A 25,842-nucleotide genomic window follows, 5' to 3' on the forward strand; every position below is an offset into this window, starting at 1 on the left:
CCCCCGCCCCCCCCCCCCTCAGGTCTGGGGTCCCGGCTGCCGGCCCCTTGCCAGCCGGCGTCCCAGCCACAGGCCCTGCTCAGCCCGCTGCAGGCCTAGGTGAACAGAACCCCAGGCTGGAAGCGGGCTGAGCAGGCTGGCGGCGTAAGATCAGCATTTTAATTTAATTTTAAATGAAGCTTCTTAAACATTTTGAAAACCTTGTTTACTTTACATACAACAATAGTTTAGTTATATAATATAGACTTAGAGAGAGACACCTTCTAAAAAACGTTAACATGTATTACCGGCACGTGAAACCTTAAATTAAAGTGAATAAATGAAGACTCGGCACACCACTTCTGAAAGGTTGCCTACCCCTGCTCTAGATAGTACACTATGCAAATAATGTACAGTAACTGCTGTACTGTTCTTTCTTACCGGCAGTAACCTGAACTTCATCCTGGACACTGGGTGTCTTAATTTTAGTGGTGATCATAACATTTTTTGCTGCTGGCATAGCAGTTGTTCCAGGAACCACACCAGTTAACAGAACTTCCACTCGCTCCTCCACTCTGTTTCTGGCTCGACAGCATACAACAGCTACAGGAAAGAAGGGATCAATTTTTGTAAAATGTTGCTTTCCTGAAAAATTAATTTCTTGATTTTAACAAAATAACTAAAAATATAAGGGTGAGATATCTTTAGAAAGATGCTAATATCAGGTATTCAATTACCCCAACGGGGACTGAGACAGTGAAGAGGAGCCAGTTTCACTGTTCCCTTAATATTCTGTCTGACAAAAACACATGGTAAGATGTTGCTCAATTTATTGAAAAAACATTCTGGACTAAGCAATTCATTTCCACAGCTGCTTCTCAAATAACTCTTGAAAAGAAATCTCTGCAATTTCTTTGCAATTATGAAATTTAATTTAAATTCATTTAAAATATTTTAATTGGAAATAAAAATAGGAGCTGAAAAAAATAAATTCAAAAGAAAGTTAATAGTTGTGGAAACTGAAAAAGAATTTTTTTTATATCTTAATTTAAGACCACATGCTGTTGCTCAGAGTTGAAGTTTTAGAGAACATTTAACACAATTTTAGAGAACCATACTATGATTTAAAATTTTGCAACTTGAGTTTCCCTTAAGTATCTGAAGCAAAGGAATTTTAATATAGAATGTGACTTTCGTGAATTCTGTGATTTTAATCCTCCCCTTAGAAAATATTTCAATGTTCAATACAAGGGTGTTTTATCCGGTGTATTATAGTCTGTAAAACCTTTTTGATTACAATTCTTTCAACACCATGAAAGATTAGTAAATTAGATCTAGAAATTGAAGGGCACTATTATGTTCCCAGATAAAATTATTCAGAAATTTCCAGATGTCTAAAACTCTACATAGACTTGGACAAAGAGCTGGTTATCTGTTTCTCAGTTTTAAAATGTCTATGTTCTTTCCATCAAAATTATGCCCAAGTGAATATGAAAAGAATTATTTATTCTATGATTATGAAAAAGCTAAAGATTTTTTTTATCCACACAGATTTAGTCACAAATTTTTAGATTAGAAGGAACAATTATGATAATCTAGTTTAACTTCCAGCATTATACAGTCCATAAAATTTTACCTAGTACTGCCTGCACCAAGCCCATAACTTCTGTTTGAAAGACATCCAAACTGGATTTAAAGTCTTCAAGTGATGGAGAACCCACCACATCCCTTGACAAGTTATTTCAATGGCTAATTACCTTCACTGTTTAAAATGTGGACCTTATTTCTAGCCTGAATTTACCTAGCTTCAGCTTCCAGCCATTGGATCTTATTCCTTTGTTTGATAGATTAAAGAGCCCTCTACTAAATTCTTCCGTGTAGGTACCTATAGAGCATGATCAAGTCACCTCTTAACCTTCTGTTTGATAAGCTAAATAGACTTAGATTCCCACACTTCTCACTATAAGGCAGGACTTCCAGAACTTGTATCATTCTTGTAGCTCCTTTCTGATCCCTTTCACATTTTTCAACATACGGTACTTTATGAAGTCTGGATACCAGAATGGGACAGTGTTCCCATAATGGTCTCACCACTACTGTAGACACGGGTAATATCACTTCCCTATTCCTACTTCCTATTTCCCTGTTTACATATTTAAGAATCACACCAGTCCTCTTTGCCACAGCATTGTACTAGAAGCTTCTGATCAGTTGGTTATTTACCAGAACTCTAAATCCTTCTCAGAGTCACTGCTTTCCAGGATACAGTCCCTGTATATGGTTCAATCACTGCTTTAGTGCCTCCTGGTGTCAGGTCAGGGAGTTTCAGAGGATCGTTTACTCTAGCACACCCTCTAGTCAGTTGATCTGGTTCTACCATGATCTTTTTTTGGTGAATTGCCCCTCTGGCTAGGGAACACTTAAATTCAATCCCCTTCCAGGGTTACAAAAGTCCAACTAAAAATTCAAAGATCCCAGTGATAATCCTGCCCTGTTGAGCTTATCCACAGCCTGTCCCTGGACACTGCCTTTGGATAACGATTCCCCATTTACAGTTACCATTGGAGATCTATCCAATAGCTACTTTTTAATCTAATATGTACTACATTAATTTTATTCAATGCTACTTTTTATAATCATGTAGTGTGGTACTAAGTCAAACACTTTACAGAAGTCTATTGTGATGCAAAAAAGGATGAGGCACTATCTAATCAACTAGAGCAACAGTTCGAAGTTTTGATATCACAGGCTGTAGTCCGTAGGCAATTTTAATAATACTATTTCTAAAGAAAAAACAATATAATCCTTATATTTAGGATAACAATTTAATGAGAAAAATAGATCTCTAGAAGATTACTTGCTATGGGCCCTGATCCTACAATTGGTCAACGGGACATATATAATGGGACGTAAGTACATATGTAAAATGCTTAAGTGCTTTGCTGAGTTGGGGCCTATATTTAGAAGGATAAAGTACAGTCCATTTATAACTCTGGATTGTGCGATGGAAAGAGAACTCACAGTCTATATATAATTGTTACAAATTGTCATTAAATGCTATTGATATTCAGAATTAATGCAAAGATGTTGGTGTGAACTACAAATATGTATTGTGCATAATTTACATGGCAACAGAACTAGTTATAAATATGCTGAGTTTTCATAACAGCTTTTAAAAAATTAAAATTTAAGATGTGACAGCTTCCACTTACATAGAGTAGTATGTCACTTAAGCAATTTATTAATGCTAACATTTTTAATGTATAGTTACCTTACCTAGTGAAAACAATGGCCTAAAGAAAAGAGATATTTATCCCAAACTGCTTTCATAGTACACTAAAGATTTAAAATAAGAACACAAGCATTCACCTTTTGTACACATAGTTTTCATGCTAATGAGAAAAGTTATAATGGTGTCATACTGGGCACAAGTGGAATATTTGAGAATATTCTGCTTCACTCCTTTAATGAATAAAGAGGAAATTAGTGAGATGAAAGCTCTAATTAATATCACATGGGCATCTGACTGCAAGTTAAAGGTCCTTAAACAAATCAGAACAATGACAGTACAAATAATATCTATTCCTATTAAGTTCAATAATTTTAATCCTCAAGACGTCTCTCATTATCTTCCCACACTAATACAGGTTGTTTTTATTTGCCAAAGGGAGATTCAGTATAAAACTGACTAGCAAATTTTCAAGTGCCTTTATCTACTCACAGGCAGTGCTTTTATGAAGGCTATTAGTGTCTGAACCAGTTCACAATGTCCATGTTATTTAACAGAATTTAAAGTAAACCAATTCTGAAGTTATACTGTGATTAAGAAATAGATATATTTAATTTAGTAGCAAATGAAGCTCTATTTACTTCCAAAGTGAGCTAAAACAAAAATTCCATAAATATTAGTCTATATCAGTTAGTGCAAATTAATTTTCCCAGGAGTGTTATGGAAAAGTTAAAGTGATTTGCAATCTTCCTTCAGAGTTTGCTTTAGGATAAGTATCAAAATTCTTCTGTCAGATCTACTCCGTGGATGCTGATTCAATATTCTGCTCTCCTCACATATTTGCAAAGGTGTTCTGGAAAAACAGGCTGAAATCCACCTGTGTCAGCCTTCTGCATGATGCAAATTCCAAGTGTTAGATGTCAAAAGGCAAGCAACTGTTTTGATTTTATTACAGTTCTTATGTTTGTGGCTTTTCAGCTATTACATACCTGGTGCTGATTTATACGGTTGTGCTTCAGGGATTCCATGAATTGGGTAGATCCAGCATATTCCATGGATTTCCCCATTCTCTGACGTGGTGATGCTGTTTGGAAATTCAAGTAAAATATATAATTAACTTCGACTAGCTGAGAAACTGGTGTTATTGATGTTAACTTAAAACTGTGGCCAAGACTAGGGATTTTGGGTGCCCAACTTGAGACACTGTGAAAGGCTTATTTAGTCTAAAGGAGTAAAAAATATGGAAATAATCCTTTCAGATATGTTTGTTATTTTGGTTTGTGGTCATATTTCTTGAGTTCTTTCATGGGGCTCACTCCCTTTTCTACTTTTATACTCAAATTATCCTGGACTCCAAAGTTCTCAATGTGCCTGATTATTTTCCATTCCCTTGCATCTTGTGCAATCATTAACAGCTATGCACAGCTGCTGCAAAGTGGATATAAAATGGAACCAAATCAGAATGGTAGTGTTTTACACCCACTTTGCAAAGATGTGAATTTATCACACAAGAGAATTGAGAATTGAGCTGTGTATTCAGGATATGAGAACACTTGGTCTGATCTGTTCTCACTAATATCAGTGAAAATTTGGAGCAACTTCATTGAATTTGGTAGTTATATTAGTGGAAAATCGACAAAAATGGAATCAGCATAAGGCCAAATATATCTCTTGATAATTGCTTTCACAAATATATCAAAAGGATATTTACTGATTTATTATTAGTTCAAATTTAGAACTAATTCAAATTAGTTAAAAGAATAACGGAAGAATCCAACTGTTGTTCATTTATCTACTACACCTAAAAGCAGTGGCAAGTAATTCTCTTGAGTTTCCAAATTTAAGAAAATGAAAGGCAGGTGTTCAAACTGACTGAGTGCTAGCTACCATTGCAGTTCTTCGTTCAGGTGTTTAAACACTTACATAGAAACGTCTCTCAGAATGGACAAATTTCTGCCATCAAAAACACACATGCAATTCCATCTGAAGACAATAGGAGTTGCATTCATATATCTGAGGAAAAATATGACCATTGGCTGAAATTGTTCAACAGTGATTTTTTTCCTATCACAATAATTACCTTTTCAGTTCTTTGTTTAATTCAGCAGGATCATCATAGGGCCAGTTTTCACCATTCTTCTTCACTACATGAACAATCACCACAGCTTCATACAATTTCATTGTGTCAGGCACAAACAACACCGGGATGTCCAGTTTACCTTTTGGAGGTAGTGGGATTGCTGTAAAATAATACAACAGTTTGTCACTAAGGTGGCAAAAAAGACATATTTTGAAAGCTTTGAGTAATTTAGTCACTTTCTATGTATATATTTCTCTTTGTCTATTCCACAGAATATTTAGTTTGGCCTCTATCATAAAGGACTATTTTCTCAATTCGAACAAAATTATTTTAACCTTTTATTGCAAGTAGTCAAATAATATATTGTTGCTCACAATGAAATGGACAAATGCATGCTTTACTTAAAACCCCAGCTCCTGGAGACAAGTGCTTACTTGAAAATCCCAGCTCTCACTTAAAAAAAAAGTTTTAACCTTCATAGTTGTGGAGAAAAGCTTGCAAATGTGACCAGAAGGCACCTTGCAGGCTCAAAAACCTGGAGGTGAATTAAAAACCCCAAATATGTATTTTAAGTAATAATTTTAAGGTGATCCCATGATCTTTTGGGGTCTGACTCATGAATTTTGAATGTTTGGACTTAATATTATAAAGAGTCTAACACTATGTATAAAGATCCAATCAAAAACAATCCTTTATAAGTGTCATATCTACACATGGCTAAACTGTTTTTTTTTTCTGGTTTGCCTTTATTTAATGATAAATATTTTGTATGAGAGGAAATAATTAGTACATTTGGACAGGTAACTGAACAATATAAAATACATAACGTAACTTTAAAAACATGCTACTAAAACTAGTTTGATATTTTAGATTTCATCCATTAACATCACACTTTAAATTATTTCATGCTCTATGTTTAAGTTGCATATCACTTACTTTGACAACTATTTCCTTTAAATATATTTTAATAGGATTTAGTTCCATGTTTGCAATTGACTTTGCTCATTGTATATTTCATCCCATGTTGTAGGTTTCATCTCTCCCAGAGCCCTTGTTTGTACCTCCCCTTTTTGTACCTTCTCAACATACTTAAAAGCCTACAATGACAATCATTTATAGAAGTGACCAGTGCTTAATTTGTAATGAAAGAGGTGCCGAGGCTAAAGCAATTTTTTTACATTCATAACTGATGCAGTAAGCCTAGAGGTGCCAGGGCTCAGCCCAGCACAAGCCCTGGAAGTGTCCCATCTTATAGTGAAACCTGACCCTAAACACTCTATTTAGTATGCCATTTTGGAGAGACAGCTTTACATAGATTCACAGATTTTAAGGTTAAAAGACACCACTGTCATCATCTAGTCTGAGTTCCTGCACAGCACAGACCATATGACTTCCCTGAGGTTTTTGTTTGTTTGTTTGTATTTGTACTATAACATACAGCATTTTCTCTCATATTGTTGTAACCGTTCTTCACTGTCAGAAATTCTTTGAAAATAAAGAACACATCACTAGAATAAAAGTTAACAGACGGACAAATTAGTTTTGAGGTTTTAACTATTGAAACCTCACATGGAATATTCAAATTCTGTACTGGGTGCTTTAAACCACTATTTTGAACGATCTTTTGATTACACAGAAATGTTTACCTACCAAAGTTTTATTTGAAATTTATAAATTGTAAAACCTGGCATAATTTTTCCAGCCTTTCCAGAAGAAAATCTTCTAAAGAGGGTCATCTGAGCATGACCTTCATTTTAGCAATGGTATTATTTTATCCTGGGAGATTCATGTTTAATCACTTAGGTGGTAGTACATTTCTTCTCCATGCAGCTCGATTTTTGGTCTGTAGCAAAGCTGGTAGAAATGGTCTGAATCTAGCAGTGAAATAAGTACTTGGAAACAAAGTAGCAGTATACGTTCTCTTTCCTAGTACTCAATTAAATACTAGATTTGAACCTCTGCTAACTCATTTGCTAAATACTGTATTTTGTGTCAGAGTTTCTGTTTTTTTAATGATCAAGTCATCAAGATCTTAATTTCTGTTAAACAAGTTAAAATATAAATTTGTACAATGCTAGGACTATTCCTGCAGAAATGAATGGATATACTATGGGCTAGATCCTGGAGGGTAACCAGATTTCACAGCAGTCAGGGACGTGTGTGTGTGTACATGCACACACACACATTGCTCACCTGTACTCTCTCCTGCTCCAGCTCTGTGCATGCTGGTACCCTTGCACTATGTTAAAAGCGGAGTAAGACCTGCTCTAACTTGCTCAGGCTGCAGTAGTCACTGCGTTTTAACACAAAGCACTAAATACTACAGTACAGCTAAACTTACTGACCCTTGCCACATACAACAATGTACAGAAGTTTGAGAGATGGAATTTGCCTGCCAGGGTTCAGGGCTAGTGCCCCTCTCCTGCTGAAGTCCCAAGCACTGACAGGTGGGCCGCACAGGGCTGAAGCCCTGAAACCATGAAACCCCCATCCCTGCAGGGCAGAAGTCCCTAGCCCCACCAATCTGCCACAGGACAGAAGCCCCGAGCTCCCCCCAGTCCGGTAGGTGGAGAATGAGGGGGCGTGGAGGGCTCCATGAGCTACACTTTAACTGTAAAAGAGCCGCATGTTGCTCGCGAGACACATTTTGACCACCCCTGCTCAGAATATGGTCAGCCCCTAAGATACTCAAATGCTGTATGCGATATGAAATGTTGTTTTGGTTCATAGAATCATAGACTATTAGGGTTGGAAGAGACCTCAGGAGGTCATCTAGTCCAATCCCCTGCTCAAAGCACAACCAACACCAACTAAATCATCCCAGACAGGGCTTTGGCAAGCCGGGTACCTTAAAAACCTCTAAGGATGGAGATTCCACCACCTCCCTAGGTAACCCATTCCAGTGCTTCACCACCCTCCTAGTGAAATAGTGTTTCCGAATATCCAACCTAGACCTCCACCACTGCAACTTGAGACCATTGCTTCTTGTTCTGTCATCTGCCACCACTGAGAACAACCTAGCTCCATCCTCTTTGGAACCCCCCTTCAAGTAGTTGAAGGCTGCTATCAAATCCCCCCTCACTCTTCTATTCTGCAGACTAAATAACCCCAGTTCCCTCAGCCTCTCCTCGTATGTGCCCCAGCCCTCTAATCATTTTCATTGCCCACTGCTGGACTCTCCAATTTGTCCACATCCCTTCTGTAGTGGGGGGACCAAACTGGACACAATACTCCAGGTGTGGCATCACCAGTGCCGAATAGAGGGGAATAATCACTTCCCTCGATCCTGTTCCTGATCACCTTCCTCTTCTCCAAGTAATTCAAAATGGATTCCTTGAGGACCCGCTCTATGATTTTGCCGGCGACTGAAGTGAGGCTGACCAGTCTTTAGTTCCCCGGGTTCTCTTTCCTCCCTTTTTAAAATATGGGCACTATTTTTGCCTTTTTCCAATCATCCGGGACCTCCCCCAGTAACCACGAATTTTCAAAGATAATGGCCAGTGACTCTGGCCAACTCTCTCAGCACTCTTGGATGCATTAGATTTCGACCCATGGACTTTTGCATGTCCAGCTTTTCTAAGTAGTCTTTAACCTGTTCTTTCACCACTGAGGGCTGCTCACCTCCTCCCCATACTGTGTTTCCCAGTGCAGCAGTTAGAGCTGACCTTGTCTGTGAAGACCGAGGCAAAGAAAGCATTGAGTACTTCAGCTTTTTCCACATCATCTGTCACTATGTTGCCTCCTCCATTCAGTAAGGGTCCCACATTTTCCCTGACCTTCTTCTTGACATCATAGACAAAAGTCACATTACAGAAATCGTCATCACAAATGGCACCCTAGCCAGCAGTTTCAGCAGAGACTAAATGGGCCTGGAGAATGAACTATTTTAAAGTGCACCAGGGTCGAAACACATTGGTAGGGCAATTTGGGATAGCTTGTATTGCCACTACCCAAGCTGTGACCATCTGTACCATCTTTCTGTCACCTTTCAATTGAACTTAGCACTTTTAAAAAACAGAGACTTTTTTTTATCTGTAATAGCTAGGCTTGGAAAGATTAGTTTTTTGTTGGTAAATGTAGATTTCATTGTACATGCTGAAACTGATGAGAAAATATTTCCATTGATAACTGAAATTTGTAGATAGACAAAGTAAGAAAAATGCTGCTTGCAAAGTTATTAGTTTGATTTAAGGATATCTACTTTGTATATTTTGATATATGATGTTGTGTTTTAAAGATTATAAAGCTTTAACTTTTGAATCTCAATATCTGCTGTCATTAAATAATTATTGTCTGACACCTCCCCCCAATTATTTTGTACAACTGTGGAAATTTAAAGAGATATAAATTGGGGGGGAAAGAGTCAGAATAAACAGATATTAGCCATTTTTGGTAGACATTTTTCTGCTGTTTAATACTACATGTTGCACCTTTTTTGAACAGGAAGTCTCTATCCCTGAGAACCACCTAGGAATCATGACTTGAATAGCAGAACTTCCAGAGTGCGGTGAAGCATCTGACAAGCATGCTGAGACACCAGATGGCAACTGGTTGGAAGTTTCATCGGTGGAAGAGGGACAAGTTAAATGAGGTAAGGACACCAAATTTGTCTCAGCCAGATTGGTGCAACTAAAATGACTCTGGCCTTGTCTTGTTTGATTTTTTTTTCAGTACTTTCAAAAGTAATGGTGTTGGTGGATATGCATAAATAAGGGGTCTCACTCTCCCTCCCTCGAGCAAAATTTTGTGCACTGTGTGTTGGCGGTGATTGCATACAAGTCTACCTTTGGAAACTCCCAAGTTAAGGGTTTGTTGTTGAGGACTCATGAGTCTAGCTCCCATTTAATTTTCGGAGAAGTGCCTGCTGAGCTCATTGGCCATGCTGTTTTGAATACCTGGAAGGTAAGAAGCTGAGATGACTATCTGGTTGGCTATGCACCAAATCCAGAGTTTATTGCTTTGCACAGAATGAGGGGGACCATGCCCCTGCCTATTGATATAAAACATCCAGGCTACACTGTCTGTCTGCTATGATCTTGACTGATTTGGCTCTTATCTTATCAGAGGAAGGAAGTGAAGGTAAGCATTTCTGACTTCTCTCAACTCTAGAAGTTTGATGTGGAGAAGCTGCTCTTGGGATGATGATTTTCCCTGTATTCTGAGAGGCACCAGATGTTGGCCCCCATTGCAAGAGGGAAGCATCTCATATTGCCATAATGCAAGGGGAATCATGAATACGTGGGACTCCTGCACAGACCTGGGGACGGTCCTTTCACCAGCTGAGTGACAGCAGAATACAGACACTTGCTTGTCCAGTCTGTGCTTGTTCCGTATATAGACTGTCCTGAGCCATCCCTGAAAGCGTCAAAGATGTAACTTGGTGCTTAGGGTTACAAAAACACAAGCTTCCATATTCCCCAATAATTGAAGACAATTCCTTACTGAGGTTTGAGGGCTGAGCTGAATCTTTGAGATGAGATTCCTTAGGATGAGAAATCTGTCTGTAGGTAAGTGAGCCCAGCCTGCAACCAAATCCAGAGAATCTCCTGTGAAATCTATCTTCTATATTGGTGTCAGGGCAGACTTCTCAAGATTCAGTTGGAGGCCTAGTCTGTGGAATAATAAGCTTGTAATTTGTACTGCTGACCACACCTCTTGATAAATTTGGCTCCTGAACAACCAATCATCAAGGTAAGGGAAAACAATTATCCTTAAACAATGAAGTTGGGTGGCTACAACCATCATGATCTGTGAAAATACCTTAGGCACAGGAGAGGCTGAAAGGGAGAATGCAGCACTGGTAGTGGTTGACTACAAAGTGAAGAAACCTCTTGTGAAAGGGGTTGTGACATGAAATTAGGCATCCTGAAGGTCAAGAATCACAAACTAATCCCTGGAATCTAGGGAGGGAATTATAGGTGCAAGGGTCACCATCCTGAATCTATGTTTTACACAGTTGTTCAGACATCTACTATCAGTCTCTCTCACCATGTTCTTTTTTGGAACCAGAAAGTACTTGGAATAAAACCCCTTTCCCTGTATTGCACAGGAATGGGCTCTATAGATCCTAAGTGTAGAAGAGAATTGACCTCCTGTCTCAGCAACTGATTGTGAGAGAGTCCCTGAAAAGGGACAGGGAAGAGGTGTGGGCAGGAGGGATGGAAGTGAAATGGATGGGATAACTGGATGTCACTACCTCCAAAACCCATTTGTCGCATGGTATGCTCTCCCACACAGCTCAAAATTGGGAGAGATGGTTTCCAAAGGGGGAAAGGAGACTGGGATGGTGCAGCAGTAAATCCCTGCTGAGTGAGTGATCCAGACTCTTGATCAAATCATCAAAACTGATGCATGGATGATACGGATGGCTGGGATGAGGCAGTTGTTGCAGTAGCTGGCTTATTTTTAAAATATCTAGGCCTCTTGGCCAGTGGCTCATGTGGCCTACAGAAGGTAGAATAATGGGGTGGAAAAGATCTCTACATCATCTGAGTCTTGCTAATCTCTCTCTGTTTGCAGTTCCTGAGAGATCAGAGCATGGCCCTCAAGTCCTTCAAGGTGTGAACGATAGAATCATAGTAAGTGTAGGACTGGAAGGGACCTCAAGAAGTCTTCTAGTTCAGTACCCTGCACTCAAGGCAGGACTAAGTATTATCTAGACCATCCCTGACAGGTGTTTGTCTAACCTGTTATTAAAAATCTCCAATGATGGAGATTCCACAACCTCTCTAGGCAATTTATTCTAGTGCTTAACTACCCTGATAGTTAGGAAGCTTTCCTAATGTCCAACCAAAACTGCCCTTGCTGCAATTTAAGCCCATTGCTTCTTATCCTGTCTTCAGAGGTTAAAGAGAACATTTTTGCCCTCCTCCTTGTACCCAAAAAATGTTATCATATCCCCCCCTTAATCTTCTCTTCTCCAGACTAAACAGACCCTATTTTTTCAATCTTCCTTCATATGTCATGTTTTCTAGACCTTTAATCATTTTTGTGCTCTTCTCTGGATTTTCTCCAATTTGTCTGCATATTTCCTGAAATGTGGCACCCAGAACTGGACACAATACTCCAGTTGAGGCCTAATCAGTGTGGAGTAGAGCGGAAGAGTTACCTCTTGTGTCTTGCTTACAACAGTTACCTCTTGTGTCCTGCTTGTACATCCTAGAATGATGCTTGGATTTTTTTGCAACAGTGTTTACACTGTTGACTCATATTTAGCTTGTGGTCCACTATGACCCCCAGATTCCTTTCTGCAGTACTCCTTCCTAGGCAGTCATTTCCCATTTTGTATGTGTGCAACTGATTGTCCTTCCTAAATGGAATACTTTGCATTTGTTCTTATTGAATTACATCATATTTACTTCAGACCATTTCTCCAGTTTGTACAGATCATTTTGAATTTTAATACTATCCTCCAAGGCACTTGTAACCCCTCCCAGCTTGGTATCATCTGCAAGATTCATAAGTGTCCTTTCTATGCCATTATCTAAATAATTGATGAAGATATTGAACAGAATGGGAAGATATCGAACAGGACCCCATTTGATATGCCCTTCCGGCTTGACTGTGATCCACTGATAACTATTCTCTGGGAACAGTTTTCCAACCAGTTATGCACCCACCTTATAGCTCAATGTAGTATTCCCTAGTTTGTTTATGAGAAGGTCATGTAAGACAGTATCAAAAACCTAACTAATATCAAGATATACCAATATCAAACTAATAAAAAATGCACTTTACCAAGCCTATTTACAAGCCAACAGGGCATCAGGATTGCAGCAAGGGGAGGGAGAGGGCAGAGCCTATCCCCACTGGAGTTATGTCCCAGTTCAAGGGCCTGAAACTGTAAATCACAATCACACATTGTCCTCACCCTAACAGCAGGAACCCCAGCAATTTCCAGAGGATGAACAAGGTTTGCAGGATATTGGATTAAGTCAGATATGGGAGTAAAAAAATGAGTTTATTTATTCTTGATGCAGTATAGAAACAAGCACAGCACTTTGCCCAACAGCTTAGATAAGGCCCTGCCCTAAGGAATTTCAATATACTGTTAAGTACAACTAGTAGAAACAGATACAGTTACAAACAGAAAGTCTGAGGGTGGGGATAGGCAATCAGGAATTGAAAGAAAGGGAGATGGCTTTCAAGAAGGTTAAAGCAGGCAGGCACCACCCTACTTAATGGTTAATCTGCCATTAAAACGAAACCTTTAAATTGTGCTCCCTCCCACTATCAGCAGGTAAGGGTCCTCTCTGCTCCCCTGGCTCAGAAGCTTCATTTACTTGGTCCCAGGGGCTAATTACTTGAAGACTTGGGTATGGGGGGGTTGTCAGAACCGAGTCCAGAACTGGTCTTAGGGCTTTCTCTGTCATCAGTAATTTAAACTTGATCTCCCTGTTTTTCTGAGAACTCATTTTGAAGGTGTAGATTTTGCACTTACTGGGGATATGATTGACTCCCAAACAGCGAAGACACTGAGAATGCCCATAACTGACCGGGATAGATTCCAGGCAGGAAAGAGTCTTTGTAAAACCCAAGGATCCTGGCATTCCCCAGAACTAAAGTTCAGAATAACCCCCTTAATGAGGAAAAAATGAAAGGAAAAAGGAGGGGACTGCAGTCCCAACAACTACTACCAAGCTAAACTAACTAATGCTACACTACTAAACTGAGGAGAGCAGGAGCAGCTCTACATTGTCTCAGGCCAAAGGTGGCTGACAAGGAACTGAGGGCGCTTCTCCCATGCAGACCTATGTGTCTTTGGAATGGGGCACCAGGACACATAGGGTGCATGTGTGGGCCAGACAGGCACTGCTACCAAAAATCTCCAAGCAAAGGCACAGGGGGTGTAAGCACACCTGAAGGGGATCACCCATGTGGACACTCCTTGAAGAAGAAACCAGGATTTCTGAGCCTCAATATTCTTCTGTGGGCAGCAAATAGCTGTGAAACCCAATGATAAATGTGTGCCTCAAGTCCTAGTGGCTGACCCACAGATGATCATAGCCTACTACTGCTATCTGTTTCTCTTTGGCTCAAGTGGCAGAGGTTTGTGCAGTGGCTTACAAGTTCCAAGCCTGCTGATGAACCACGTGGGAATCAATGTGGTTCCACATGATAGAATTAGTTTTTTCAGATTTCATTTTTTAAAAACCTAGGAAGCTACAACAACAACAAAAAACTATCCTCTCATTTTGACTCATTTTCCCTCCGCTCTCTTCAGGGTTGACTGCTCAGCAAAGGGATTTGGAGAAAAGGATAAGAGTGGTAAAGTCCTGTCCCCCAGTTTCCTCCTGTTGGAAAACAGCTCTGGACACCAATATAGCTTTCCCTGGTCTTTAAAGCCAGTACTTTTCACTTCTGATTGGGTCTTTAGAAAAGCAGCTAGCTAGTCAGCTGCCTCAGTGTTCCTGCTGCAAGCACCAGAACTACATCTCAGCATATAGCAGGGGGCGATTTCAGTACACCTCAGCATCACAGATCCTGTTGCAACTGGCTGCCTGTGGTCTCATGCTGTCTGTACTGGTAGCTAGGGATACCTGGAGTGCAGTGGTGCTCTGGTGATGTTTCCTTCCCCTGGCTATGACATCGAGGCTGATGGCTACAAGGACAGCATGGCATACTGTTGCTACACCAGCCTGGAAAATCTCTAGCTAGCCAGTCAAGCTACCTTTATGGCCCCTTTGCATTGCCAGAGCAGCACAGGGATAACAGCTCGGCTGAGGATCTGGTCCTCTAGCTCTCTGAAAAAATGACATTAATAAAGTAAGTTGTGGGTTTTTTTCAAAAGCTACAAATTAGATGCGTTTATTTTTATTTTCTGTTATTGTAAGGTATGAAAAAGCCTGAGAAAGTTTGGAGAATTATTCTGTGTCCGACTGTGTATACAGTAACTAATTCTGCTTGTTAAAGAACACAAGTGCTTCTTAAAATAAATATTGTAATGATGAATCTATGTGGTTGCATCCTGATCTCCAGTTAGTGGAAAACTGGTCATTAAACATCACACTAATTTTGTAATACCACTGCTAACTCATGATACAGCTCAATAAACCTTATTATTATAAACTATTTATAATGACAGTAATTCTTACATTATTAGGCTTGCTGATGATTGTCAACTAACCAACTGGTCATTTGGTAAAGATTGATTTCCTTATGATTTTGCCTAATTAATAAAATAGATATGAAATAGGTATAATTGCAAAAACCATACGCTGCTTTATGTTTCTCTTCTGTCATTTTTACTTGGTATGTATCTGCCAGCAAAAACTGCATATTAAGGACTTGTTTCTACCTCTCTGTAAGTATTTATATTGTAGTAATCCCTGTAGCATATAGACATGAAATATCCATAACTCCCTCTCCAGAGAGTTCAGTAGCAGTACACCTTTTATTAAGAATGCATTGTCACAATTTCTAATGACCTTTGATCTAGGTAATGACAGTTACATGCTATTTTTTTTTAATTAGTGAGGAAACAGATGGTCTTTTGTAATCAGACCCTAGTCCATTGAGGGCTTTGAAAATTGGGAACATAACCTTGAATTGGATTAGATATTGAATAAAAAGCCAGTATAGCATGTTCTAATTTACCTGTTCCACTTAGAAGTTGGGCTGCTGCTTTCTGAGCCATTTGAAATGTGTCTACTGTGTCAGCCCTAGGCAGGGTGCACTTCAAGAAATGGCCATAGTTATCCACACCTTCATTTCTTAAATAAAGGCTAAGTTTTCATCTGTGTGAGGACTGGATGCATTTTTCTTTCCAGGTGGAGTGGGGAAAGATATTTATAGCCATTGCTGCAGCTTGGAAATTCAGACATATGACGTAAGACTATGCAAAACTCTGCTAATCTAGGGATGAACACCCTCAGTGGAGTGGGCCATGGATTCCTCAAGATCTCTGAAAGGCTTCCTCTTGATTACTGACTGCACCTTTATCTTACCCAAGTTGAGTTTCAGCCAGCTGTTAATCACCTGGACATATGTTTCTTCACAGCACTGAGGTAGGCAGGTTATGGTGTGGTTAGCTTTAGAAAGGACTATATCATTGATTTATTACTGGCAATTGAGCTTGCAGCATCTCAGTACGTCTTCCAGTGCTTTGTCATAGATGATGAACTGGAACTCTGTGAGATTCCACAGGTGAACACTCTGGGTGGGGAGGAGCAGCTGCCCATCACAACCCTCTGATATCTAAGTGAAATAAGCAGAACCATCTGGCAGCAAGTCTCTCTCTTCTTGCTAGGTTCCCCAAAAAGGCTATCATGACCTCAGGATCATCTGTGTTTAAAGCAGTAGATAGGTCTGCTAAAATCAGTCATCATTGTCTTGTCACTGTCCATCACTAGGAACTCAGTATGATTGGCGCTCTCTTTGTGTCACAGTCAGGATTCTCATGGGGAGAGGATATTAACAGACGTTAGATGCTGCTAGAGATGATTTGCTAATACCTCCTTAGTGAATTCACTCAGAAGGGGAGGATTTAAGATCAGGTAGTTAGCGAGATATTGCCAGGGCTCTGGTAGGTTACTGTCCCTGAGGGATGCATTGATAACACTAGTGTGCAGAAGGCCCAGGTGATCTTTGCTTGCCTTCACCAGCTAGAAGAGGCAAAATTCTGGCTCACGTGTGGACTTCCCTTGGCACCTTCCTAGTGACTGGTCTTTTGTTAAATGGGAGAGTGGATATATATCAGTGCTTTAGGCTGATTTTTACTGACTCTGTTACTCTGGTGAGGCTGCTTCAGACCCTCCCCTCCACTTGGCAGTGCGCTTTGCCTGGGGACATGAGTGGGTAGGTATAGCAGTCTGACTTGCCTGTTCTACATTAGTCTTGCCCAGCTGGGTAGTTGTGTAAATGGAAAGAACACTTCCCTGGATCTATCCATGAGGATTCAAGGTGGGTCATTATGGCTGGTCCTGTATCTTGCTGGGAGATTGCTTGGGAAAATCCCTTTGTTGTCATGCCATTTTTTCATTCCTGGGTCAATGGGTCACAGGTGACATCTGCTTGTATGCAGAATCTCCCAGGATAAGACGAGTAGGTGTCTGCAGGATTAGGCCTGAAACAAGATTTGTCCACTCTGAAATGAACTTTTGGGTGGTCTGTATATAATTAGAATTTCAGTGCTGATCATGTGTCTGACTCACATGTCAGTCAGGTACATTTCAGCAGTTAGGTTTTCAGGAATCTCGCTACACCTGAGGTTAGCTGGGGAGATGATGGTCACTTTACCTCACTTGTCACCACTCTATTCACGGAACCGACTTCAGAGAAGAGTCTCCAGAGGGAATTTAAGTTGGTGTAACTTATGCTATCTTCCAACTCCTTCAACACACATTATGCAACAATTCCATAGTCTGGCTCATTGAATCTAAGTGCAAAGAAGTCTATGTTGGTGCAAATCATATGTAACAAAGAAAGGAAAATAGCTAATCTCAGGAGGGTATAAAAGGCTGAAAGCTAAATTAGCCCTCATCCTACATTAACTTAAAGATTTTTATGTTATCCCCTGGCTCCTCAGCATGTAACCAACATCATCTTAGATTCCCTTACACATTGGGTAGTGTGTGTATAAGTAGGCATAACGGCGTTTAATTGTGTATAAAGGAATCTAACATACACAACCTTGTATGTCATTTCTGAGTTTGGACTAGAGTGTCTCCTCCGCTCCCCCCCACCCCACCCCACCCCACCCAGCGGCTGTTTGCTTCCCGAATTGTGGGAGCTTAGATCAGTCATTTTCCACTGTGGATGCCCGCTGATGGGGCTCTGTCATAACTATAAAGGGAAGGGCAACAGCCCTCCTGTGTACAATACTATAAAATCCCTCCTGGCCAGAGACTCCAAAATCCTTTTACCTGTAAAGGGTTAAGAAGCTCAGGTAACCTGGCTGACACCTGACCCAAAGGACCAATAAGGGGACAGGATACTTTCAAATCTTGGTGGGGGGAAGGCTTTTAATTAAAGAAAAAGGTAAAAATCATCTCTGTAAAATCAGGATGGAAATAACTTTACAGGGTAATCAAACTTAATGACAGGCTCTGATGTCAGTGTTTCAAATCTAGAATTTGAGGCCATTCCATATTTACCTGATTGCTTTTGAGGATGTTCCTTCCCTTATTAGAAAGGTGAAGAAAGGACTATGGAAATCAGACCTTAACCAGTGATACACAAATGTCTATTTCAAACTTGCAAAATAATTGAAATTGATTTGAGAATTGTTGGGGTTTGTTTAAAAAAAGTGAGTGGCATGAGAGGAAGAATACCTGTGCCAAGTCTTTACCCCTTATTTGAATGATTTCACAACATCACTATTACAAGCATACAAAGGACAATGTAATAGAGACAAAGTGTTTATAAGCTTTGTTTGCCATTTCATGACTCTTGCATTTTATAAAATTTTGTATAAGTCTGACAGACACTTTGTGATTTATTTCATTTAGAGCTTTAAATTAGAAGGATTTATTTGTGGTACTAAAGCATGGATACAAGTTAAACAATTGCTATTTAGATGAAAAGAAATGGATTGAGAACAGATCTCAGTAATTAAATATGTAGTTTTCTTTAATGCAATTTATTTGGTTTTTAAATGAAGCCTGTCTAAAAGGCCAGGCATGAGCTTTCCTGTTCATTTATTAAATTATCCTTCTCTAACTAATAAGCCTACAGTACAGTTGCTGCTGAAATAAAAAACTACTTAATATATGACAGCAATATCTATTGCCTTTATTTATCATAGAAGTGTAGTAATAACTAATGCTACAATACCTAAGATTGAAACTCATTAAAAAATATATTGCCAAATACAGTAGTTCATTACTCTGGTGATAACCATAACAAGGAAAATTACATTTTTAATAGTTTAACTTTTAGATAAAATATACTAGTAATATAAGTTAAATAATGATGAGCATACCCTTGTTTAGGATAAATGCATAGTATCTTAGTGATGGTCTTTTTTCATCCCTAACACAAGGGGTCTGCCTAATACATTTTAGGAGAAAATCCCCACCACCCCCATACTCCCATGCCATATTTGAGTAGCCAAGTTTGGTGCAGGAATGTTCTGTGGTGGTGAGGGGAAGAAATAACCTCCCAGGCTGTGTAACCTCCATTGAACCACACTATGGCAGTCCCCTGTAGCCATTGTCTTCCCTTGCTGGTATGGCATCTGTGACGTTATTGATATAATCTGGGACCATATAGATCATTGTTGCAACCAAGGTCCTGTAGTGGCACCCAAATCTTTTATAAAGGGGGTCAAATGGGGTGTCTAAGACAAGGTTATGGTTTACTGGTTATGATTATGCTGTCTATATGTGTGTATCAATTTTGTAGTTGAAGTTATGAATATTGGCTCTATACTGTCTGTATTTCAAATTTATGCTATGCTGCTGGGTGACATCCCAGACAAACTGGTGTTAGCTCTGCCTAGCCTGCTTGATGGCTCATTAAGGACCATCAGCTGTACAATTGACCCATTGAGAGAAGGCAAATATGCCTTGAGACTCAGCAAAGTATGCAGGAACTTGCCCATGTGACTCCAGACTCCATTTTGCTGTAATTTTCCACAGTAAGAACAAAGGTGTTCTTACACCTGGAAAAGACTATATAAGGCTGATGCCTCATCTCCATCTTGTCTTCAATCCTGCTTCATACCTCTGGAGGAACTTTGCTACAAGCTGAAGCTTTGAACAAAGAACTGAGGACCCATCCCAGCGAGGGATGTATTCCAGAGACTTGATTTGAACCTGCAGTTTATTCTATCGCTGCTGCAAGCCTGAACCAAGAACTTTGCCATTACTGTATATAATTGATTCCATTTAACCATTCTAACTCTCATCTCTATCTTTTTCCTTTTATGAATAAACCTTTAGATTTTAGATTCTAAAGGATTGGCAACAGCGTGATTTGTGGGTAAGATCTGATTTGTATATTGACCTGGGTCTGGGGCTTGGTCCTTTGGGATCAGGAGAACCTTTTTCTTTTACTTGGGTATTGGTTTTCATAACCATTTGTCCCCATAACAAGTGGCACTGGTGGTAATACTGGAAAACTGGAGTGTCTAAGGAGATTGCTTGTGAGACTTGCGGTTAGCCAGTGGGGTGAGACCAAAGTCCTCTTAGTCTGGCTGGTTTGGTTTGCCTTAGAGGTGGAAAAACCCCCAGCCTTGGGCTGTAACTGCCCTGTTTTAGCAATTTGTCCTGAATTGGCACTCTCAGTTGGGTTCCGCCAGAACCGCATTGTCACAGCATCTCTGCTCTGTGTGGTGTCACAGGGTTGCCAAGCATCACACATCTTGCAAGACACTCATGGACTTGCTTCAAGGCTGCCCTCATCCCAACTGCTATTGCATATGTATAACTAGGCTGCTGACAGACTGCAGTGATTCCCCTGCAGTTTCTCCTCAAAGCTGCTATGGTGGATTTTACAGGATTTCAGTCTGAGGACTTGGAGCTAAAAGCTGAGCAGTGAAGAGGTGGAAGATGACTTGTCCAGATGGTGGGGTAGAGAAAGGGAATCAGAGTACAATGCAGCAGCTGTACGTAGGGCACAGGTTAGCATGGAAAAATGGAATGGGAGCACAGAGAATAATGGGCAGCAGGACTGAAGAAGCAGAGGAAAAAATGGGGGAAGGCTGGGAGGCATAGACAGTAAAATGGAGGAAGCTGGGGGAGGGGAGTCAAAGGAAAAGATGGGTGGACACAGGATTGTGGATGGTACTTAGACAGCAAAGTGTGAAAGATACTTACAGTGGGGATACTTAGTGGGGATACATTTTCTATAGATTCATAGATTCTAGGACTGGAAGGGACCTCGAGAGGTCATCGAGTCTAGTCCCCTGCCCTCATGGCAGGACCAAATACTGTCTAGACCATCCCTGACAGACATTTATCTAACCTACTCTTAAATATTTCCAGAGATGGAGATTCTACAACCTCCCTAGGCAATTTATTCCAGTGTTTAACCACCCTCACAGTTAGGAACTTTTTCCTAATGTTCAACCTAAACCTCCCTTGCTGCAGTTTAAGCCCATTGCTTCTTGTTCTATCCTTAGAGGCTAAGGTGAACAAGTTTTCTCCCTCCTCCTTATGACACCCTTTTAGATACCTGAAAACTGCTATCATGTCCCCTCTCAGTCTTCTCTTTTCCAAACTAAACAAACCCAATTCTTTCAGCCTTCCTTCATAGGTCATGTTCTCTAGACCTTTAATCATTCTTGTTGCTCTTCTCTGGACCCTCTCCAATTTCTCCACATCTTTCTTGAAATGCGGTGCCCAGAACTGGACACAATACTCCAGTTGAGGCCTAACCAGCGCAGAGTAGAGTGGAAGAATGACTTCTCATATCTTGCTCACAACACACCTGTTAATGCATCCCAGAATCATGTTTGCTTTTTTTGCAACAGCATCACACTGTTGACTCATATTTAGCTTGTGGTCCACTATAACCCCTAGATCCCTTTCTGCCATACTACTTCCTATACAGTCTCTTCCCATTCTGTATGTGTGAAACTGACTGTTCCTTCCTAAGTGGAGCACTTTGCATTTGTCTTTATTAAACTTCGTCCTGTTTACCTCAGATCATTTCTCCAATTTGTCCAGATCATTTTGAATTATGATCCTATCTTCCAAAGCAGTTGCAATTCCTCCCCGTTTGGTATCATCTGCAAACTTAATAAGCGTACTTTCTATGCTAATATCTAAGTCGTTGATGAAGATATTGAACAGAGTCAGTCCCAAAACAGACCCCCTGCGGAACCCCACTCATTATGCATTTCCAGCAGGATTGGGAACCTTTAATAACTACTCTCTGAGTATGGTTATCCAGCCAGTTATGCACCTACCTTATAGTAGCCCCATCTACGTTGTATTTGCCAAGTTTATTGATAAGAATATCATGCGAGACCATATCAAATGCCTTACTAAAGTCTAGGTATACCACATCCACCGCTTCTCCCTTATCCACGAGATTCGTTATCCTATCAAAGAACGCTATCAGATTGGTTTGACATGATTTGTTCTTTACAAATCCATGCTGGCTATTCCCTATCACCTTACCACCTTCCAAGTGTTTGCAGATGATTTCCTTAATTACTTGCTCCATTATCTTCCCTGGCACAAAAGTTAAACTAACTGGTCTGTAGTTTCCTGGGTTGTTTTTATTTCCCTTTTTATAGATGGGCACTATATTTGCCCTTTTCCAGTCTTCTGGAATCTCTCCCGTCTCCCATGATTTTCCAAAGATAATAGCTAGAGGCTCAGATACCTCCTCTATTAGCTCCTTGAGTGTTTTAGGATGCATTTCATCAGGCCCTGGTGACTTGCAGGCATCTAACTTTTCTAAGTGATTTTTAACTTGTTCTTTTTTTATTTTATCTTCTAAACCTACCCCCTTCCCATTAGCATTCACTATGTTAGGCATTCCTTCAGACTTCTCGGTGAAGACCGAAACAAAGAAGTCATTAAGCATCTCTGCCATTTCCAAGTTTCCTGTTACTGTTTCTCGCTCCTCACTGAGCAGTGGGCCTACCCTGTCCTTGGTCTTCCTCTTGTTTCTAATGTATTGATTAAAAAGTCTTCTTGTTTCTCTTTATTCCTGTAGCTAGTTTGAGCTCATTTTGTGCGTTTACCTTTCTAATCTTGCCCCTGCATTCCTGTGTTTGCCTATATTCATCCTTTGTAATTTGTCCTAGTTTACATTTTTTATATGACTCCTTTTTATTTTTGAGATCATGCAAGATCTTGTGGTTAAGCCAAGGTGGTCTTTTGCCACATTTTCTATCTTTCCTACCCAGCGGAATAGCTTGCTTTTGGGCCCTTAATAGTTTCCCTTTGAAAAACTGCCAACTCTCCTCAGTTGTTTTTCCTCTCAGTCTTGATTCCCATGGGACCTTACCTATCAGCTCTCTGAGCTTACCAAAATCCGCCTTCCTGAAATCCATTGTCTCTATTTTGCTGTACTCCCTTCTACCCTTCCTTAGAATTGTGAACTCTATGATGTCATGATCACTTTCACCCAAGCTGCCTTCCACTTTCAAATTCTCAACATGATTTACATTTTTCACTTTTTTTTCCAATTCTAATTTTTCCCAAGCATCTGGATGGGGTGTAGACAAAACTTTGGAACACTGTATATAATCTTCATTTACCTACTGACAACTATGCTGGCTCACTTCAAGGGGTCCATCTTCCTCCTGTGTGCACCCAGTGTGGGCCTGAGTCATAAGCCATTGAACTCTATGGAAAAACTGCCCATTGACTTCAACAAGCTTTGGCTTGATGCCTAAGAGCACTGGGAAATGAGGGAGCTCTCCCTCTGTAGAGTGCATGCAAAAGATCACTTGCTTTACTCACAGCTATGAGTAAAATCACTTGACATACACCTGAAAACTAGGCAACTATGGATCCACATAACATTGGAGTCTCTTGCCCAGGCTGCGCTATTCCATGGCCTGCTCCTGCTCCCAAGTCTCAGAGTGTAAGAAACTTCAAGACAGCTAGCTCCAGAATACCAGGCGTGTGGAGCCCTTGCAGAGTAATCCAAATTATTTTCCCCTCTATAAGTCTATCCACACTATCCTGGCGCAGGCTGGTCGCTGCTTCCCACAGCTCCCATTGGCTGGGTAGTGATCCGTGGCCATTGGGAGCTGCGGGTGGCCGTGTCTGCAGACAGTGATTGTAAACAAACTGTCTCGCGGCCTGCCAGTGGATTACCCTGATGGGCTGCAGGTTGCCCACCATTGCTCTACAGTGTACTAACTTCTTGTGCACTAACTTGCCATGCGCACACTGCTACAATGCAGTGAAAGTCCTGGAGTGCATCTTTAAGCATGGCTTAATGTACTGTGCTATAGCAGGGTCCACACAGTAAGCTAGTGCCTGGCAAGCTGGCACACTGTAGATTCACATCCTTGCTTGCTCCACATTTGTTGCACACTTATTTACCATGTAGAAAAGCCCTATGAGAACAACACTGGAAGCATCACATTCATTATTTAGGAAAGATGCCATGTCCCTTTTGGCAGACAACTATAAAAAGAATTCAGTCCTACCCAATTTGTCAATGAAGGTTAAAAGTTCACCTTGCCCTGCGAGATGACACTAGCAGGAAGTTCCACTTTCCCATCTCTCCTATACAGTAAAACCATGACTTGTTTTTATCCATTTCATCTAATTTTTAAACCAAAATACACACTGAAATATCTTGAATTTGTGGTTTAAAAAAAACTATAACTTTCAGTTCAGGTGTAATTGAATTTTTGACATATGTCATATATCTCTTTGCTTATTTTTGATAGATATTTTTATTTTCATTTTAAGCTTTTCTTAGCCATAGGTAACTGTTCTTATCACTGACTACAGAGTGAAATTCTGAAGCTATGGAAGATTTTAATCAAAATAGAAGTATGATGAAGCCAGAAATGACGTTGGTACAGCTGCATCTTTTTACTTTTTGTATTCAGCCAAACATTACACAACTTATGACAGGTAGCCAGAAATTGTATTAGATGTTAATTTTCAAAGAAATCAACTGTATAAAAGCAAATCTTCTCTGATTTATTCTTGGCATGTGAACGGTGAGGGATGCAAAGATTACTCAGCACTTTTATCCTTTCCAAAGTTTCTTCCTTGCCATAACCTCTTGAAACAGTCAAGAAAAAAAAAAGTTTAGCTTTTATTCTCTTCTGTGAACCTCCTGTACTATTTCCCTGAGTTTCATAATTGCTCATTGTTGACTAGTCAGTTCCCACACTTGGGCAAACATGCTGCTGCAGTAAGGCTGCAGTAAGGTTTTTCTTCTTCGAGTGCTTGCTCATATCGATTCCAATTAGGTGACTACCAAGCCTTACCTAGGTGGTGGAGTCGAAGTGAGACATCGCTGAGTGCAGAACCGCTGATCCAAATGCAGCATCGTCTCTAGATTGCTGTATGTAATAGTCCGGTGCGGGGGTCGTGCCCTCTCAGGGGCCGTTGGGAGCCAGGCCGCTTCACTACACGGCCTGGATCAGTCTTCTGGTTCCGAAGGTCTCGGGGTTCCGCCCCTCAGGCAGGGCTGAACAAAAAGACACACTACTGTTGCATGAGGCTTCAGCCCTCCGTCGGGGCTGGGTCGCAAATCAGTCTAAGCTCCGGTTCTTGCAGCCGGAGCTAAGCAATTACAAGGTCCAATAAGCCCAGCCGCTAGCTCAAGGCGGGGCAATACACAAGTTTCCTGGGGCTCAGATCCTTCCCGCAGGCTGAGCGCCAATAACGCTAATAGCGAAGCCCCGGCCCTCACTCAGGGCGGGGCACCTAACACTTAGGGTTAGTGATTAGGGCGCCAGTCCTTGCCTCAGGAGTTGGGCAAGAACACTAGTCTCTGAGCTCCGGGCCTTACCTCAGGAGCTGAGTAGTAATAACGCAACCAGGGGAGCCCAGGCCCTTAGTCAGGGCGAGGCGACAAACAATAGGTCAAGCGGGCTCAGGTCCTTGCAGCAGGCTGAGCACAAACAAAGTCAGGCAGCCCAGGCCCTCAGGCAGGGCGGGCAGCAAACAATAGTTCAAGG

At 40.6% G+C, this 25,842-nt stretch overlaps 1 protein-coding gene across 1 annotated transcript in view; it reads right to left on the minus strand.

Moving 5' to 3' along the window:
• The window catches only part of LOC112104196 (cilia- and flagella-associated protein 47), a 698,279-nt gene that overhangs the window by 69,458 nt on the left and 602,979 nt on the right, over positions 1 to 25,842 (minus strand). The window contains exons 55-57 of the mRNA XM_029910741.1: positions 5,289 to 5,448; positions 4,198 to 4,292; positions 421 to 582 (exon numbers count right to left, since the gene is read on the minus strand). Of these exons, the coding sequence (XP_029766601.1) occupies positions 421 to 582; positions 4,198 to 4,292; positions 5,289 to 5,448 (417 nt within the window). The remainder of the gene's footprint in view (positions 1 to 420; positions 583 to 4,197; positions 4,293 to 5,288; positions 5,449 to 25,842) is intronic.

This window comes from Terrapene carolina, unplaced genomic scaffold (genome assembly GCF_002925995.2).
Source record: "Terrapene carolina triunguis isolate 2854851 unplaced genomic scaffold, T_m_triunguis-2.0 Scaffold22, whole genome shotgun sequence".
NCBI lineage: Eukaryota > Metazoa > Chordata > Testudines > Emydidae > Terrapene > Terrapene triunguis.